Here is a 17,229-nt window from a genome sequence, read left to right on the forward strand (position 1 = left end):
TGAGAATGGTCCAGTGGGAGCCAAAAATTAATGATGCAGGACAGAGAGGGAAGAATAGGTGATGGGATGGGGCTGATCCCAAGTGCAAGGCTGACCTTTGAGGGGCACAGACAGGTCATCTGTGGGAAGAGGTGGGGAGGCAGTATGTGGGTGCAGAGCTGGCTGGTGGGCAGATGGCAAACAGAAGAGAGCTCCTGTGTTTTCAAGAGAAGGAGGGAAGAGAAGGAGGAAGCATGTCTCTGGCCGGGAGTGAGGATAGAGGAGGAGGCGTTGGGATTCAGGAAAGGGGACCTGTGTGATGAGGTATCTAGGGGAGAGACAGTGCACTAAGGACAGTATGAATGCAGCATTGGGCTGCGGGTGAGGTCTGTATGCCCAGTTCAGATATCACTTTCTTCAGAAAGCCTTCTGACTGCCAGACCAGGTCATTCCCTTGTTATAAGTCTCATAGGCCCTGTGGTGCTTCTCTGATACAGCCCTGATGACAACTGGAATGAAATACCAGCTGTATTCTTTAGTTCTTTAACCCCAGGCTCCCTCCCTAGACTGTAACCCCCCTGAAGACGTGAGCGGAGGCTGTCTGCTCCAGCGCTGTGTCTCAGCATCTCGTTCCTCCTGCATGGTAGTGTCTCAGTACAAAAGTATTAAATAGTTGAATGAACTAAGAAATAATGAATGAGAAAAGTCCCAGAAGTGGCATGCATGTTTTCTAGTCGGCCTAGATTTTTTTTAAATTTATTTATTTTTAGAGAGAGTGCCCCAATGCGAGCAGAGAGAGGGGCAGAGGGAGAGGGAGAGGAAGAGAGAGAATCTCAAGCCGACTCCTTGCTGAGCCTGGAGCCTTCCCAGAGCTCAATAGAACCCTGAGAGCATGACTGGAGCTGAAACCAAGAGTCCCAGCTCAACCGACTGAGCCATCCCTGCGCCCCTAGTTGGCTTAGATTTCTGAAGCCGGCTGTCCGGCGTCCCGGGGTGATTATGGACACCCCCCCGCCCTTCACTGCCTCTCCCAGGGCATCGCTTTGCGGGTGCTGGGGCTTTAAGAGCCGGCAGAAACGGAGCCGGGTGCTGATTGGCGGTTTATTCTAACGCCGGAGGATGAGCTCATCCGCAGCCAATGACCAGGCGGCAGCCGGCCGTACCCCGCACCTGGCTGGAGGACGCAAGGCGGCACCTGCGGTGCACGGTCTCCCGCACGAGTGAAGGGGCGGTGGCGGCCGGGGTAGGTCCGGCCGCGCGGACCGAGCTCCCGGCTCGGGCAGGTACGGGGTTTGCCCGGCTCCTCCTCCGGGCCCCGGTCCTCCGGGCGAGGGCGTCCCCTCCTCTCACCCCCCAGCACGCTGCCCTCGGTCCCGCCGCGCGGGGTGGCCCACCTTGCGTGCCGGGACTCGCGGGGTGGCCCGGGGCCTGACTCGAGCAGCCCAGCCCCTCGGCCTTGGCACCCCCACCTCCCGCCCCCAACACAGGCCTCAGAGCTGCGGGTCCCGGGTGGCTGGGCGGAGCGAGGAGGGTGCGGCTTGCCTCCCCGCTTCCCTCCACCCCCTGGCCGCTTGCTGGCCGGGGTTCAGCTCCCGGCTGGCTTGGGGACGTGGGTTTCCCTTCCCGCCCCACTCCCCATCCTGTTCTGTCTATTCCCTCTCTCCACAGAGGCAGAGGTGGCCTAGTCTTGGGAGTTCAGGCCCTGCCCTTTTCAATGGGGCCTGAGAGAACACAGGTGCCCCTGAGCCGGGGCGGAGGCAGCTCTGCTGGCCTCCCTCAGAGCCCTTTCCTTTCCTGAAGCCACTGCTCTTATCCCCTTGGCCACTTGTGTCACACACTGCTCAGGGAGCAGCTGCTATCAGGTTCCTGGAGGCCATGTGGCCTCCTGGCCTACTCAGAGCCAGGGTAGTGCTGCTGCCTCCCTGGGGCCGGGAGGCCCTCCTTCCTTTACCTCCACCTAGAATCCGTCACTCGGGCATCTCATTTGCCCACAGGTTTAAGGCCAGGCCTTGTGCCTAACTCTCTGCCAGGCTCTCCAGGCGGTCCTCACGTGCTGACCTCGAGCTCCAAAGGAAATGAAATAAAGCAGGGGCAATCTCCCGTTCAGGGAGGTGCGATCGAGCTGAACCCTGAAGGATAAATGAAATTCCTGTAGGAGGAGTAGGACCAGGAGAACAGGCAGGATGGAGGGAACAGTGTGAGGAACAGCCTTGGCTTGTGGCCAACATGTTTACTATGTGCTAGATACCCGTTTGTCTGTGAGACCTCAGGAAGGCAGTTCTGGATCACAGATATCCCCAGCTCTCTCCAGTGCTCAAGACATACCTGTTGATCTGAATTTGGACTGAAAGGAAGAGCCCCGAGCATGTTATTATTCTGTTATCACCATTTAGAAAAGGTCTGGCCCTGTAGAGAGATGTTACCCACACTAGCTCTGATCCCTCCAGCCGTTGGAGGTATTAGTCTCCCAGTTTTCAGCTGAGGAAACCAGGGTACGGATGGGGTGTTGTTCCCAGCTGGGGCCTCCCTAGGGCGTCTCTTTATTTCAGGTCACCTCCACAGGACAGCAGCCATGAGCCTGGTGGCCTGCGAGTGCCCTCCGGGCCCCGGCCTGGAGCCTGAGCCTTGTTCCCGAGCACGGTCCCAGGCCCGTGTGTACCTGGAGCAGATTCGTAACCTGGTGGCCCCCGGGGCCCCCGACATGACCAAGCGTGACTACCTGGTGGATGCAGCCACGCAGATCCGGCTGGCCCTGGAGCGCGATGTCAGTGAGGACTACGAGGCAGCCTTCAACCACTACCAGAACGGCGTGGACGTGCTGCTGCGCGGCGTGCACGGTGAGCACCCGGCCGGCCGGGGGCGGGAGCCGCTGGGGAAGGGCCAGCTTGGGGCTCGCCCTGTCCTCTGTCCGTCTGCGCCGGGTGAGCAGGGCTCCAGGCTGGCCCCGCAGGGCCTCTGGGACGGACAGTCATAACAGGGGGCCTGTGTGAGCGGTTCCTGTATGCCAGACACTGGTCTCAGGGTCTACCTCACAGTAATGGAGATGACCATGTGCGTTGTTGATGTCGTATGTAGGAACCATTTTTATGCCCATTTTCCAGATACGAAACTGAGGTGCCAGGCAGTTAAATTACTTGCTTAAGTTTCCGTAGCTCTCAGCGACAGAGCTGAGAGGTTTGAACAGTTGGGGCTCGACAGGCTGGGCACTGACCCCCGTACACTTGTCTGTCCGTGGAGCGGAGCGGGGCTCCTGCCCACTGGGGGCTTGCGTTACAAGGGGGGAGACTAAAGAGATTAATGGTGGATAATTACCTCTCAGGTGGGAAGAGCAATGAGGCGGACATGAGGGGAGAGAAGAGAGAAAGGGAAGCCAGGCTGGGCTGGCGTAGGGTGTTTTCTAGAAGTCAGAAGTTTAATCTGAGCGCTGAAGGACAGTGTGTTGTCCAGCCGAAGGGCCAGGTGGTGCTCCGGAGAGAGAGAGCATCCCATTCAGGGCAGAGTGGGGCATTGCCTCTCCAGGGGAGAGGCCGGCCCTGAGGCCAGGTGGAGATCCCTGAGGCGGTGGGGGATAGGAGTCGGGCCCTGCTTCCTGCTTCTTACCCCGCTGCCAAAGAGCCCCCCAAGGCCGGGGCTTCCAACTGCCCAGTGAATTCGTTCCTCTTCCCATCCCAGTCCCCTCTCCGGCCTTTTCACGCTGGGCATCCGAGAGGGCACAGAGGCATTCTCTGGGAGCTTCTGTCTCCTCCTCCAAAAACGGACCGGGAAGTCCCCACTCTGTTCCTTCCCGGGGTGCGAGGCAGCCTGCGGCCAGTGGGTGCAGCTGTGAAGTGCAGGAGACCGGGGGCGACGGCGGTTCCCAGCCTGTCCCTCCATCTTCTTCTTCGTCCCCACCTGCTGGTTTCCCCCCAGAGGAGGGCTGGGGAACCGGTGTGGGGGCCCCGTCTGCAGACCAGCCTCAGAAGTAGGCTCTCTCTCCTGTGGAGGGCAGAGGGTGGGGAGCTGGAACCCCAGCCCTCCAGGGCCAGGCTGGGTCCTGGTAACCCCCTTACCCCACAGTTGACCCCAACAAGGAGCGATGCGAGGCTGTGAAGCTGAAGATTACCAAGTACCTGCGGCGGGCCGAGGAGATCTTCACATGTCACCTGCAGAGGACCCTGGGCGGTGGCACGAGCCCCGGCACGGTGAGGAGACCGCGCCCCAGAGGCCTGAGGGCTCTGGGGGGAGAGAACTGAGGCCCCCACCCCACGGGTCGGAGGGCTGTCACCTCCTGTCCTGGGCTGCGGGGCAGGGCAGGTGGAGGAGTGTGCCAGGGACAGGGCTGTCCCCCCACGGTTCTGCTGGCTCCCAACGTCTCCCACACCCAGCTAGTGCCTTGTCTTCACACACTGAGTGAATCATCTCCAGGCCAGTCTCACCCCCGCCAAGGGTAAACGCACGCACCTCTGGACTCACGCACGGCTCCTGCACAAGCTTCACGTGCACACACTCGAAGTTTCCCACATCTGTGGGAGGTTGACTGGGTCTCAGCGAGCACAGCTGACCCTTGGACAAGATGGGTTTGAACCGCGTGGGTCCACGTCTAGTCGGAGTTTTTCGATAAATACGCCACAGTGTTGGGAATGTATTTTCTCTCCCGCATCTTGTGAGGCTGCTTCTCCCCGAAGCAGGGGCCTGGGCCACGTGCCTGGGTCTTCCGCGCATGTTCCCTGAGACCCCCATGTGCCCGGGTTCGCTCCCCACCTCTGGGAGCACCTGCCTCGTATGGGTGGGGCTTTCAAGACTGGGGAGGTCTGATTCCCTGCGCCTGGGAGGAGGGCGGGCGGGGGGCGGAGTGTAGAGGGCAGTCAGGGTGCCAGTCAGGGCCAGCTTCTCTGCTCCCTGTGAGGTGCGGGCTCCGTGGACCCCAGTTCTGCCCCTGGTGCCCCCTGCTGTCTTGGCAGCTGGAGGACGGCTGGGCCCTGAGTCTGTGGGGTCTGTCTCCCACCTCTGCAGGGTTTCAGCAGCCTGAGGCTCCGGCCCATCCGCGCGCTGAGCTCTGCCCTGGAGCAGCTGAGGGGCTGCAGGGTGGTTGGGGTCATCGAGAAGGTGAGTGAGCTGACGGCCATGGTTTTCCTGCCAAAGGAGATGGTGCAGGCAGATGGGGATGGTGGGTGGGGAGAAGGGGCTGGAAAGGGGTCAGCGGGTCCCAGGGGAGGAGAGCAGCTGTGTCCGGTGGCTCCCCACCCTTCTCTCACCCCAGCACATATCAGTCAGCTCCTGGAGAGGAAGAAGGGAACAGAAGAGGCAAATAGTCCCTTTCCCGCAGCTCAGGCAGACAGCCCCTCCCTCCGAGATTCAAGACAGAAGCCGGAGAAGCAGTGCCCAGGGCGCCCGGCCAGCACACACTGCCCTGCTCTCTCCCCCTTCCGCTTCCCACAGGCCCCCACCCACACTCCCTATGCGCCCCAGGGCTGCGGCCAGAGTCTCCCCACCAAGTATCGCTGAGGAGTCCCTGTGGTGGGAATGTGCACTGCTCTCCAGAAGCCTGTCCTGCAGAGGGTCCCAGCCCCCAGAGGGGGCCTTGGCACCCCCACCCTCATCCTGACCCCGTCTGAGCCCCTTTCCCTTCATGTGGGGCAGGCAGGGAGCTAGGAGCGGCCATGGCGACCTGCACGTGGGACGCTCATCAGAGTGGGGGAGACGGAAGGACAGACAGTTGGGTCAAATGAGATCTGGGCCAGCATTCGGCTGCCCTCTGCCCCAACCCAGGCCGCACCTAAGTAGTTCCCAGTGCGGTTCTTTCTCAAACTGGCTGTTCATCGGAATCACCTGGGGAGCTTCCTAAAAAGAGAGGCCTGGGCCCCACCCCAGGCCTGTTGAGTCAGAGTTTCCAGGGTTGAGCCGAGGCATCTGTAATTTAAACACTCCTGGGGGGATTTTGCCGGGCCTGGGAGCCCGCAGAGGACGCCTGCTGCAGGCACCGTGCGGCCACGGCAAACCCCTTCACCTCCCCGTCGGTTTCTTCATCTGTAAGCGGGGTAAGAATCCTCCCCCGCAAGGGGGCATGTGGGAACTAAAATGAAACAATTTTTGGGAAAGGCCTGGCACACGCTGAAACATTTGATACGTGTTTGATGGCTCTGAATGCTAGTGACAAGGGCGGGCGGGAGGCGTGCAGGCTTCCCGTCCCCCAGCCGTGCTCCAGCTGCTTCCCCAGGTCCCTGGAACAGGCCCCAGTCTGTCAGCCAAGGCCAGGCCAGCTTCCATCTGCCTTCCCTCCAACTGCGCTCGTCTGTGTGGCCCCAGCCAAGCACAGCGGCTCCCACAGACCGGCCGGGCGGTGACTGCCACCACCTTTCCCTCGAGTGGGATCCCGCTGAAGGATAGGTGGTGTGGAGAGAGGGGTTCCAGGTCCAGCAGTGTGGGTTACAGGGAGTTAAAGTGATGCGACTTTGTTTTTTTGATTATAGGCATTTGCAGAGCTTTGGGGATGCAAATGTATACCATGAATTTCCGAGAAGGAGGTCTGTGATAGAATTTCCCGAATTTGTTTGACCCCAGGACACGCGTATGCAAAGCATTTTCCACATCCAGTATTCTAAGGCCTGTGCGTGTGGAAAGCACAAATTAAGGCCAAGCCCAACCCTTCTGTTTTGAGATTGTCTCTCTTTCCTTTTTTACCCTTTCTTGGGCACCCAGCTTACCTACTCCACGGGTAGGGAAGATCCTGCTTCCCTTTCCTGTGTCATTTCCAAGTCGGGAACACCATCTTCCCCAAATTAGGAGAGATGTTAGGGCCCCTGGGCCCAGGTCCCTGCAGCCAGGCCTGAATATGCTATCCAGGAGCCCCATTCCACAGCCCTGCCCAGGCAGATCCTGGCGGAAGGGAAGGGCAGCTCGGGCCAGCAGCCCTCAGGGCCGGGCCAGGGCCAAGGGCCTGCTCTGGAAGCCTGGAGTGCCCCGGGAGATGCCCAGCTGGGAGGTGAACTGGGCTGGGAGAGGGATGCCTAGGGGCTAAGGAGGTGCTGGCAGGGGGAGGGGGTTGCCGGGAGCTGTGAGGTAGGGGGCTCAGGGACTAGATGGGTCTCTGGCTAGAATACCCAGGGGTTTGTTCTCAGGGAGCATGGGGGGCCTGAGAGCTATCACCACATGTTTGCTGAGCGTCATGTAGGAGCCAGGGATGGGGAAGAAAAAGAAAGCCATCCAAGTCACTTCTTGTTTTTTTGGCCCAGACACAGGGGTGTTTTTTAAAATTATCGTTACTTACCAACATTTGAAAATTGGCAGGTTTGATACAGAAGTCCAGATTTCCTGCTTCTGCAAAATTGGAAGATCTGGGAATGCTGGCTCCCATTCTCGCGTGGCAGCAAGGAGTCGGGGGGGGGGGGGTGCCGGTTTTAATGGGACACCAGTCCTCTGGTTTGCTCTTGTCCCTGCCCTGCCCCTTTGGTTCCCATCCCAGGCCCCTGTGGGCCTTGGAGTTGGAGAATCTGTTTGGAACTTTTGGACTTGGCTTGCGCCATGAGAGAGTCCTCCTGGGATTTTGATACTTCGGGCATTTTTAAAGAAAGGGTTAATGTGTTTCACTGAAGCTTTCATTGTTGCATGTCCCAGGATCTCAGGGGGTATCTTTAAAAAAAAAACAAACCCTTTATAAAAAGGCAAAAAAGGGGGCACCCAGAACGCCTCCCACCTTCCAAATGGCAACAGTCACCTGACGTAAGGCACATTCTCATTTGCAAAACTGTTGCATTAAACCCTCTCAGTTGCCCTGGGGAAAAAAAGCACTAGACTGGGCAGCCCATCCCCTGTCATTAGCCACCTAAGACTACTGGAGTTACAATTAGTTAAATATTCTGCTTCTCATTCACACCAACCACGTTTCAAGGGCTTGATAGCCTTTCATATGGTTAATGGCTTCTGTATTGGACAGTGCAGACATATATTTCTTTCATGTTCTATTGGACAGTGCTGCATTTTATTATTTTAAGGTATTTATTTATTTGAGAGAGAGCAAGCGTGCGCGCAGGGGTGGGGCGAGGGACCCAAGCAGACTCCAAGCTGAGCACAGAGCCTGATGCAGGACTCCATCTCCCGACCCTGAGCTCATGACCTGAGCTGAAATCAAGAGTCGGACGGTCAAGCGACTGACCCACCCTGGCGCCCTGGACGGTGCTGCATTTTAATAATGGTCTTACAGAAAATGAAACGGAGGTTCCTAAGGTCAAATGACTAGTGCTCTGTCCCCCGTAGCACTGAGCAAAAGAGGAAGGGGATTGTTTTGCTTGCTTGCTTTAAGGGGAAAATACCCCCTCTGAGCTTGAGATATAAAAGAGAAAGGAATTTGAAACTATATATACATTCCCCACCATCCTACTAGCTCCAAGATAATTGCTATTAATGTTTTGGTCTCATTCTTTCTCGATAGATGGGGTGTGTGCACGCGTGTGCGTGCATTAAATATGTGTATGTCATATGTGTGTGTGTGTATATATACTTAAACACACTTGTTCCAGCGTACTGATCAGGTTTTGTATCTGGCTTCCCCAGCCTTCCCTGCTGGTTTTTTGGACTGTCTCTGAGAGGACCTTAGCCAGGACAAGGTGGTAGGGAATTCCACTTGGCAAGGGACAGTGGGGAATTATCCAGGGTGTCAGTATTTGTGGGAAACTCGATTCTCCTAAATGACCCCAGAGTTTTCTTTCTTGCTTTTTCAAGCATTGCACAAATTTGGTCAAGTTGCTGGGACCGGACTGGGTTCCGTCTCTGGCTTTCGGAGGAGAGACCTCTGGCGGTCAGAAGGCATGCGTCACTGCTGCCTCGGGAAGGGCACTGACGGGGGAGCTGAGGCTCAGAGGGGAGGGCAGGTGCCATGGTCACCTGGCTGTGCCCTCCTTGCAGGTCTCCAGGACTCTGGGATCAGCCCTGCCTGGATTCAAATCCTGCCTCTACTGCTTTTTAGCAGTGACTATAGGTAACCTACCTCTCTGAACCTCAACTTCTTCATCAATAAAATGGGTCACTAATCATACTCACCTGGTAGGGTTCTGGGGCTAAAATTAAATAATCTACATAAAGCATGTAGCGCAGAGTAAGTGCTCTGTAGCCAGCATGGGGCTTCCCTACAACAATGTTAGGAACAGTCACTACAGATTATTGAGGGAGGGCATGTGACGTGGCAGGTGCAGGCCGCCGTTAGACTTGTCTGCTGGAAGAGAGTCCTGCTGACCTAAGGGAGGTACTGCTGCGACCCCATTTTGCAGCTGAGCAAGGTTCAGAGAGGCAGTGCGATGTGGCAAAAGGGTAACTGGCGTTCTCCTGGCCTTTATAGAAATAAAGGGCCTTTTTTTTTTTTTTAAAGATTTTACTTATTTCTTTGACACAGAGAGAGCACAAACGGGGGGAGCGGCAGGCAGAGGGAGAGGGAGAAGCAGGCTCCCTGCTGAGCCAGGAGCCCGATATGGGGCTCGATCCCAGGACCCTGAGATCACAACCTGAGCCACCGAGGTGCCCACAAAGGGCCTATTTATGGCGTCAACAAACCAGTGATGAGGGAAGGTGGGCATTTGTAATTCCTGTTTGGTAGATGAGAAAATCCGTTCACTTGCCCAAGATTTAAACCCAGTGCCCCTTTCTCACCCCAATCTTGGGATGCGGCCTTTGTGACTGCCCAGTGGCCTGGCCTCAGTGGGAGGTGCCCACCTGCCACCAAGGGGAGTGTCTGCAGGGTGGGCAGACAGCCGAGTCACCTCAGGGTGCTGGTCTTGCCCGCATAGGCCCCTCACTTGGCCAAATCTTCTGCCTTCCCGCCCCAACACGCTCTGCTCTCTCCTGTGGCTGGGGTCCACCCCTGCCCGCCACAGAGATGAGTCAAGGGCCCAACTCCAAACAAGGCCCAGACCCAGCGATTGGCATGTTGCTGCCTTGAACCAAAAGCAACGGAGAAGGGGGCTGCTCTCCACAGACGCCTCCAGAAAGAAAGACTATTTAAAAGGGGGGAGGGGCAGGCAGGGGAAGGGACCCAAAGGAGCATGCCAATCCTGTGTTCCTGGGCACGGTCGGCCCATGGCTGACCTTGGGCCACACTCTCAGAGCCTCAGCCACTTCACCTGTAAAATAAGAGATCAGAGAGGCGACTGGCTCTGAGGTCCCGCCCAGCCATGACGCCCTCAAACCCTGCGGCCGGACCACACATGTATGAAGGGACTCCGCCATCCCTGCTCTGTGCGGGACTCTGGGATTACGGAGCTGGCAGGGTGGTCACTCCCTCCCATTGCTCACAGCCCGGTGGGGAGACAGGAAACTAGACGCTGTGATAGGGCCCCCTCAGGGTGAGCCCAGAGAGCACAGGAGACAGAGCAGCTGACCTGAGGGCTGGCACCAGAGCTAATCCTTCAGGTCACACGGAAGTGGGTGAGCAGGACAGGACTGATGTCAACTCAGTGGGGGCCCAGCGACACACTCTGCACCGCTCCAGCCTGCCCTCCTCCTTGCCCTGGAGTGAGGGAACTGGAGGCTGGGGCTTGGGCCGTGGAGCCCCAGAAACTAGCCTGTGCCTTGACTGGTGCCTCTTGGTCCTTGGCAGGTGCAGCTGGTCCAGGACCCGGCGACCGGAAGGACCTTCGTGGTAAAGGCAGGTGCCACTTAGTTCCCCGCTATTCGGCATTCCCCCTGGGCCTTTCTCACCGCTCTTGGAAACCCCTGCCCTCTGGGGACCCTCCCACCCAGAGCCCATATCTGAGGACCAGGCTCCCTCCAAATCCAAAAGCTGCTTGTTCTGTCCCCGAGCACGTCCCCCGCCTCCCAGACACACATACTGCCTCATCCTTGTTTGCAGGGTGGAGGGCCTGGGTTCCATGGTGGGAGTAGGGGTGAGGGTCAGGTCAGGAACTGGGGGGAGGCAGTTGTTCCTCGGGGTGGCTTCTGTCCCCTAGCATCTGTTTCCCCTAACGCCAGGCTAGGCCGTCCCCCCGCAGGGCACCGTCTGCTCTGAGCCCCGCTGACCTGCCTGCCCTCTCCCCAGAGCCTGTCCAGGTGTCATACAGCGAACCGGGAGCGGCTGACCATCATCCCGCGCGGCGTCCCCTACATGACCAAGCTGCTTCGCTACTTTGTGAGCGAGGACTCCATCTTCCTGCAGCTGGAGCACGTGCAAGGTGGGGACCTCGGGGACCCCGTCAGCTCCTCAGGTCCTTGGCATGTCCTCTTATGCCAAGCACGAGGAGGGGGTAACTTGCATTAGACGTGCAGCACTGAGTGGGGGACCCAGGTTTTCTGGGGGGGAGGATGGCAGGATCGGGCTGGGGCCGGGCCTCTGGGTGGTGCTCGGGGCGGGGTGGGGGTGGGAGGCAGGGGACGTCTTGAGAAGAAGGTTCACGTCTCGGACCGTGAGAGGGCACTGAGGCACATGTCCCCTTTCTCGCCATTTCCTCCAGCTTGGGCTCTTTTCATTTTTCTAGTCTGTGGCCACATGGGATGGTGGCACCTGAGGCTGTGAGGACAGCAGTGGGGCCATGGAGCAGATATTTATCGATCACCCTAGTGATTTTTTTTTAAATGAGGGACGCATCCTTGGGTAATGACATTGAGTCACTGCAGGTCCAGGTCCGGCCGCCTTTTATTTTACTTGCTTAAATTTCATAATACTGTTCTCCCTAAAGAGTAAAAAATTACAATATATTGAGCAGGGGAGAACCTACCGCCCAGAGGGCATTCCGGGCTGAGGAGGGAGGGGCACAGGGAACATGTGGAAGACAGAGGGGCCATGCTGTGCGGAGGGGAGGCAGGAGTAGGGGACCTGGTGTCCACGCTCTTCTCCTCCCCTGCCCCTCTGCACGGCCCAGGAGGCACGCTCTGGTCCCACCTGCTCTCCCAGGAGCAGCCCCAACAGTCTGGGGTCAAGTCCGGCTCCAGCCCAGAGAGGATGAAGGCTCCGCTCAACTCACCCCTCGGCCTCCAGACCCCAGCACTGCTCTCTATGGGACCCACCCGCCTGCAGGACAGAATCCTTCAGGAGCCTCCACGGACTTCCCGGGGCCTTCCCCCAGCCAGGGAGGCCCCACTCATCACTTCCCAGAGAGCGGCTGAAGGTGACCCCTCTGCCAGGACCCATACTTCCCGCCCCTCGGACCTACCAAAGGCCCCGGGTGGCCGCTTGTACCTCCAAGCCAAGCGGCGGCCTGGCCAGAGCTCAGATGGGAGGCCGTCTTGGGGGCTCCCCTGGGTTCATCAGGGGGCGGTCCGGGTGTTGGGGGCCTGTGGCCGAGGCAAGAGTCCCAGCCGCCCCTTAGCCGAGAGGGCGCGCCCGAGCTCTGGCCGCGGCGCCTGGAGGGTGGAGGAAGAGCAGGTGAAGCAGTGGGCGGCCGAGACCCTGCTGGCCCTGGAGGCGCTGCACCAGCAGGGGGTGCTGTGCCGAGACCTCAACCCCCGGAACCTGCTCTTGGACCAGGCAGGTAGGCGCCTGGGCCCGGGGTGGGGAGGGGATTAGGCTGCCCTCACCCCACCTCACCTCTCACATGGGGCCCCCAAAACCTCCAGACAGAGGAGAGGTCCCCAACGTCCAGGGGCCCTCTGAGGTCATCTGCTTCCCCTGCCTCCCCCTGGCCTCTTCACAAGGGGCTCTGCCGAGTCTGGTTGGCTGAAGTTGAGCCTGAGTCCAGGGCGGCAGCTCCTAGAATGCCTGGCTGTCTCTGGGCCTTCGGGGACCAGGCCCCAGGGAGGCTCTGCCCAGTGTGGCCACTGGCTCCTGCTTCGTGCCTGCTGGGGGACGCCCCGGAATCCCCCCTGCCGAGCCACCTGCTCTATGACCACTAACCACAATTTTTGTCCACCCTTTTTCCTCCCTACACACACTGGCTGAGAAGGTCACATCCGGCTCACGTATTTTGGCCAGTGGTCCGAGGTGGAGCCCCACTACTGCAGGGAGGCCTTGGACAATCTCTACAGTGCCCCAGGCAAGAAGGGAGGAGGGGCGGGGGGGCCCGAGATCTTGGGTGCCTCTGTGGGTTGAGCCGTGGGGCTGTGGATGACGGAGGGAGGGGGCCGTGTCCGGGTAGGAGGGGCAGAGTGGAGACCAGCCCTCTTGGGTGAGGCTGGGACGAGTATGTTCTTATTCCTACAGAGGTGGGGGGCATTTCTGAGCTGACGGAAGCCTGTGACTGGTGGAGCTTTGGGTCGCTGCTGTATGAATTGCTGACTGGAACGGTGAGTAGCTGTGCAGGGCATGGAGCCCTGGTGGGGAGCGCAGGATGGGCTCGGCGTGGTCCAACCAGCCAGGGTCGGGGCTGAGGCTACCTCGCTCTCCAAGACTGGCTTGTTCCCTCCCCCGCAGCTGCCCCTACCCAGGTCACGGACACACTGAGCACCCCGCCCCACAAGCGGCTATCACTAGTGAGACTGTCGTCAACTTCGGTAAATGAGAGTCGAGCTGGGCTAGTTAAGGTTTCCAGAGGAGAATACCTGGGTGGTCTGGAGGGAGGGTGGAATTTGACACAACCCTTCTCCCTGGAAGGCCACTGAATCATCCCCCCAGCTTCTCCCCACTGCTTATTCCCCCTACCCATGCCCGTCTGGGCTGTAAGCTCCAGATTTTGGCTGAAGGACAGCAGCCTCTGCCCTCTGGGCTCCTCCACGAGCTCAGCGTCACACGAGCTGGTGAGGCCAGGCAGCAAGGGAAATCCCAGACTACGGTTGAGCGGGAAAGGACAGGAGCGGATGAAGCGTCTTCTGACATCTGTCCTGGCGCCCTCTTGCTAGACAGCCTCTGACAGCCCCAAGAGTGGGGTTCTCTCCTGTTAGCCTCCCCCACTTCTCCAGCCCAGGGCTCCTGGCCTTCCTCCTGGTTGCACCTTGCAGCCCTGCCTGGTCCCCGGAAGTCCTCTCCCTGCTCCAGTGCCGCAGGGTTCTGGAGCGCAGAGTGCACCTGGCCTTGGCCCTGCCAGTGGCCGACCACGGCCTGCTGTGGAGATTTGCTTTCTGTAAGGAGACAAGTTCCACTGCCGTTCCTGACCGAGTGCCTGCCCTGAATGCAACCCAAGATCGATGCTTCTGGCAGGCTTGGAGCCAGAGGGACCTGGGTTCAAACCCTGAACTAGGCCTACGTCCCTTTACTGCCCTGAGCCTGCTTTTTGACTTTAAAATGAAGATACTAGAACTTAGTTTGAGGGTTGTTGTGGAAATTATGGATAAGGGAGGTGAGGCATCTTCCACCACCTGGCGTTTAGTAGCTCCAAAGCAAACGACAGCCGTCGTCATTCCCCCGGACGTGACACGGGGAAGTAAATCCTGGCTTCCACGAGAGCGTGGGGTTGCCCCCATCCCTGTCTTCCCAGGCACTGTCGCAGAGCCACCCCTCAGGAATCCAGCCCCACACCCAGCTCCAGCTGCCCGAGTGGCTCAGTCGCCCAGCGGCCTCCCTGCTAACCGAGGTGAGTAGGACTGGCCTAGAGGCGGCAGCTGCTGGGCCCCAGGGTGGGTGCTGAGGGCACAGCCCCAGCGAGAACGACAGCCCCACAGGCTGGACGTCTGAGGAGGGTGCAGGAGGGTCAGGAGGACAACAAATCTGTAGACGCTGGGGGCCAAACACGTGTACCCCAGGTACCACTGGGAGTTCCGTGGGACCCCCGCCCCCCAGGTCAGCCCAGGCCTCGGCGAAGGGTCTGGGAAGGCTTGCCAAGCCCACTGGGCTTTTTTCCCCCACAGCTGCTGCAGTTCGATCCCGCCCGGCGCTTGGGTGCTGGCGGAGGTGGCGTCAGCAAGCTCAAGGCCCACCCCTTTTTCAGTACCACCCAGTGGAGCAAACTCGTGGGGTAAGAGGGGGCAGACTGGGACATGGAAGCGGCTGGACTAGTGTGATCTTCTCTCCCCTCTGCCTGCCCGTCTAAGCAGTGAGCTCGGGCGAAGGCAGCAGGGCAGCCGGCCTTCCTGCTCTGTGCCACTCCGGGCACCATCGTAACCATCGCCACTGCCCCGAAGGGCCTGGGCGTCCCCCCTTTCTGGTCACTGCTGAGGGGGAGGTACAGGGAGATCTCACCCAGCCGGGCAGCTCGGACCCCTCCACCCATCCACCCTCCAGCCATCCATCAGCAGATCTGTGTACGGACCGCACTACCGGGTGCCTTCCAGGGCACCAGCTCTCAGCTGCTGACCGCCTGCAGAGCGGAAGGCAAGGTTTCGTGACTCACTGGTGCCACGTGCTCCACTTGGGACACCTCCGGAGACTCCTCTCAGGATACGGGTCCATTGGCTCAGCGGACCCAAACCAGGGCTGCCCTGCCTGCTCATCTAAGCCGAGCAACTAGTGGGCCTCTTCCCTCCCAGGCTGTTCCTGCACGGGGTGGGAGGCTGGGGCCGCAGGGAGAAGTCTGTAGTGGGCAGGAGGCAAGGGGAGGGACGGGATGACCCACTCCCCACCCTGACCATGCCCCCTATCTTGTGATTTCAGATTGGAGAACAAAAGGCAGGCACAAGAGGGAAATACAGATAAGAAAAGGGGAGAGAGAGGAATGCAGTCTGCCACTCAGAGTCATTTTGAAAATAGAATAAAGAGCTCCCTCCCCCCTCCCACTAGTATGGAAAGGGGAGCCTACCCCCTGGGCCTCGATGCTGGAGCCACTATCCCACTTTGTACCCATTAGGATTCCCTTCTCAGGCATTTGTCCTATTTACCATTTTACATTTTTGTCTTGAGGGTCCATTCAATTCACCACCCACTGTGACTTCACAAAACACATGGAATGATTACCTAAGCTTTTAGCCGGAAGCAAAATGTTTCTGGTCCCTCAAGAGCTGGGGTAAGTAGTTACCCCAAAGAAAAACCCCCTCCCCAGGTTTGGGGGCCCTCTGATTCCCCTCAGGGCTCACCCTGTCTTGGGTGTGGTGCCTAAGAAGGAAATTTCCACCAGACCTCTGCCCCCAACACCTTCCTTCCAGTGTATCTCCAACACCACCAGGGGGTGCCTCTGACACCTCTCCAGTCTGGCTGTGAAGGGCCGATGCTAGGGACCACTCCTGCAGAGGGCACACAGGGGGAAACACAGCGTATGTGTGCTTTCCCTGGGGCTTCCCCATACCCCCCATCCCACGCCCCCCAATAAAGCCTGCCATTGCCTATGGTGTCCTTGCCTCCTGAATGTAACCAGAGCAGCCCTGCCAGAAGGGAGAGATTGGAAGGCTCCCCCGGATATGCTCCATGATCGTCAAGAGTGAGCTTGGAGTCCACTAGAAGGTAGGAAGCAGGGCTGGTGGTGAAGGGCATGCCAACCTGTGCCCGCAGAGCAGCTTTAAGCGGAGAGGAAGGGATGGCAGGTAGGGAGCCCTGGAATCCATGGGAAGGGGGGGGCAGGACCCAGTGACCCCGGACATGGATGGTGGCTCCCATTAAACACAATTATGCTAAGGCCTGGTGGAGCCTGTCCACAAGTCTGTTCTGCGGCTACGCTAAGTCAGGCTGGACTGCTTCCAACCACTGCCACGGGAAGTGTGAGCTGCTTCTGGAACTTCTGGGCCTCATTCGTGCAACAAACACTTGCACACCTGATACTTGGCTGGGCCCTGAGTTCTGAACACTGGTGTCCCAGCCCTTATAGGGCTTATAGTCTACCTTGTTTTGACAAAATGGGGCTAATACCACCTCCTTTGTGGGTTTACTAGAAAGCTTCTAGCACCGAGCCCAGGACAGATTAATTCTTAAGTTCTGCCTTTTGTTGAACCCCTATTTTCCCCCACCTATTAACTCTAGTTCTGCCTCTGGAGCCACTTCGTTCCCGTGACAGACCTTCACCTAGACATGACATCACTGCAGGCCCAGCAGGTGGGGACGGTGTTTAAGCTCAGATGCCATATGCCTGTCACCTGCAGTCAACCTAGGTTAGCTCCCAGCCCTATCTGCTTGCCCTCCCGGACCACTGCTCCCAGGGGCTACCTACCCTCCTCTGTGCTCTGACCTCAAGCACCCTGTATACACGTGGCAGTCAAGGCCAAAATGCGGCATTGTCTAAGTTGCGCCCACCTCCTCAACCCATCCCGGAAATGCTGCAAGCCCCCACAAAAACGCTCACATCTGTTAGCGTTTGGTTCCCACCTTTGCGAAGCCACTGCGAAGTCTCTTCAAGAGCATGACCTGTCGGGCTGGAGGGGCTCACTGGAAGGAAGCCAGGCGTGCTCCCGGCACGTGGACGGCTAGGGTTCCACCTGCTGTCAAATTAGCACAGTGGTAACTTCAGAAGTCTGGCATCTCACAGGCTAACCCCCGGGACACGCTGTGGCTTCCAA

At 58.7% G+C, this 17,229-nt stretch overlaps 1 protein-coding gene across 1 annotated transcript; it reads left to right on the forward strand.

The window, feature by feature from the left end:
* Positions 1 to 1,160: 1,160 nt before the first annotated feature.
* RPS6KL1 (ribosomal protein S6 kinase like 1) lies at positions 1,161 to 16,066 on the forward strand. The gene is made up of 11 exons (XM_040641650.1): positions 1,161 to 1,262; positions 2,529 to 2,816; positions 4,036 to 4,160; positions 4,972 to 5,064; positions 10,544 to 10,591; positions 10,982 to 11,114; positions 11,802 to 12,410; positions 12,822 to 12,911; positions 13,079 to 13,161; positions 14,289 to 14,384; positions 14,659 to 16,066. Exons 2-11 carry the CDS (start codon positions 2,552 to 2,554, stop codon positions 14,767 to 14,769), a joined length of 1,653 nt encoding a protein of 550 aa, XP_040497584.1. The 5' UTR covers positions 1,161 to 1,262; positions 2,529 to 2,551; the 3' UTR covers positions 14,770 to 16,066.
* The last annotated feature ends 1,163 nt before the right edge of the window (positions 16,067 to 17,229 follow it).

The sequence above is a fragment of the Ursus maritimus genome, unplaced genomic scaffold (genome assembly GCF_017311325.1).
Source record: "Ursus maritimus isolate PB19 unplaced genomic scaffold, ASM1731132v1 scaffold_25, whole genome shotgun sequence".
NCBI lineage: Eukaryota > Metazoa > Chordata > Mammalia > Carnivora > Ursidae > Ursus > Ursus maritimus.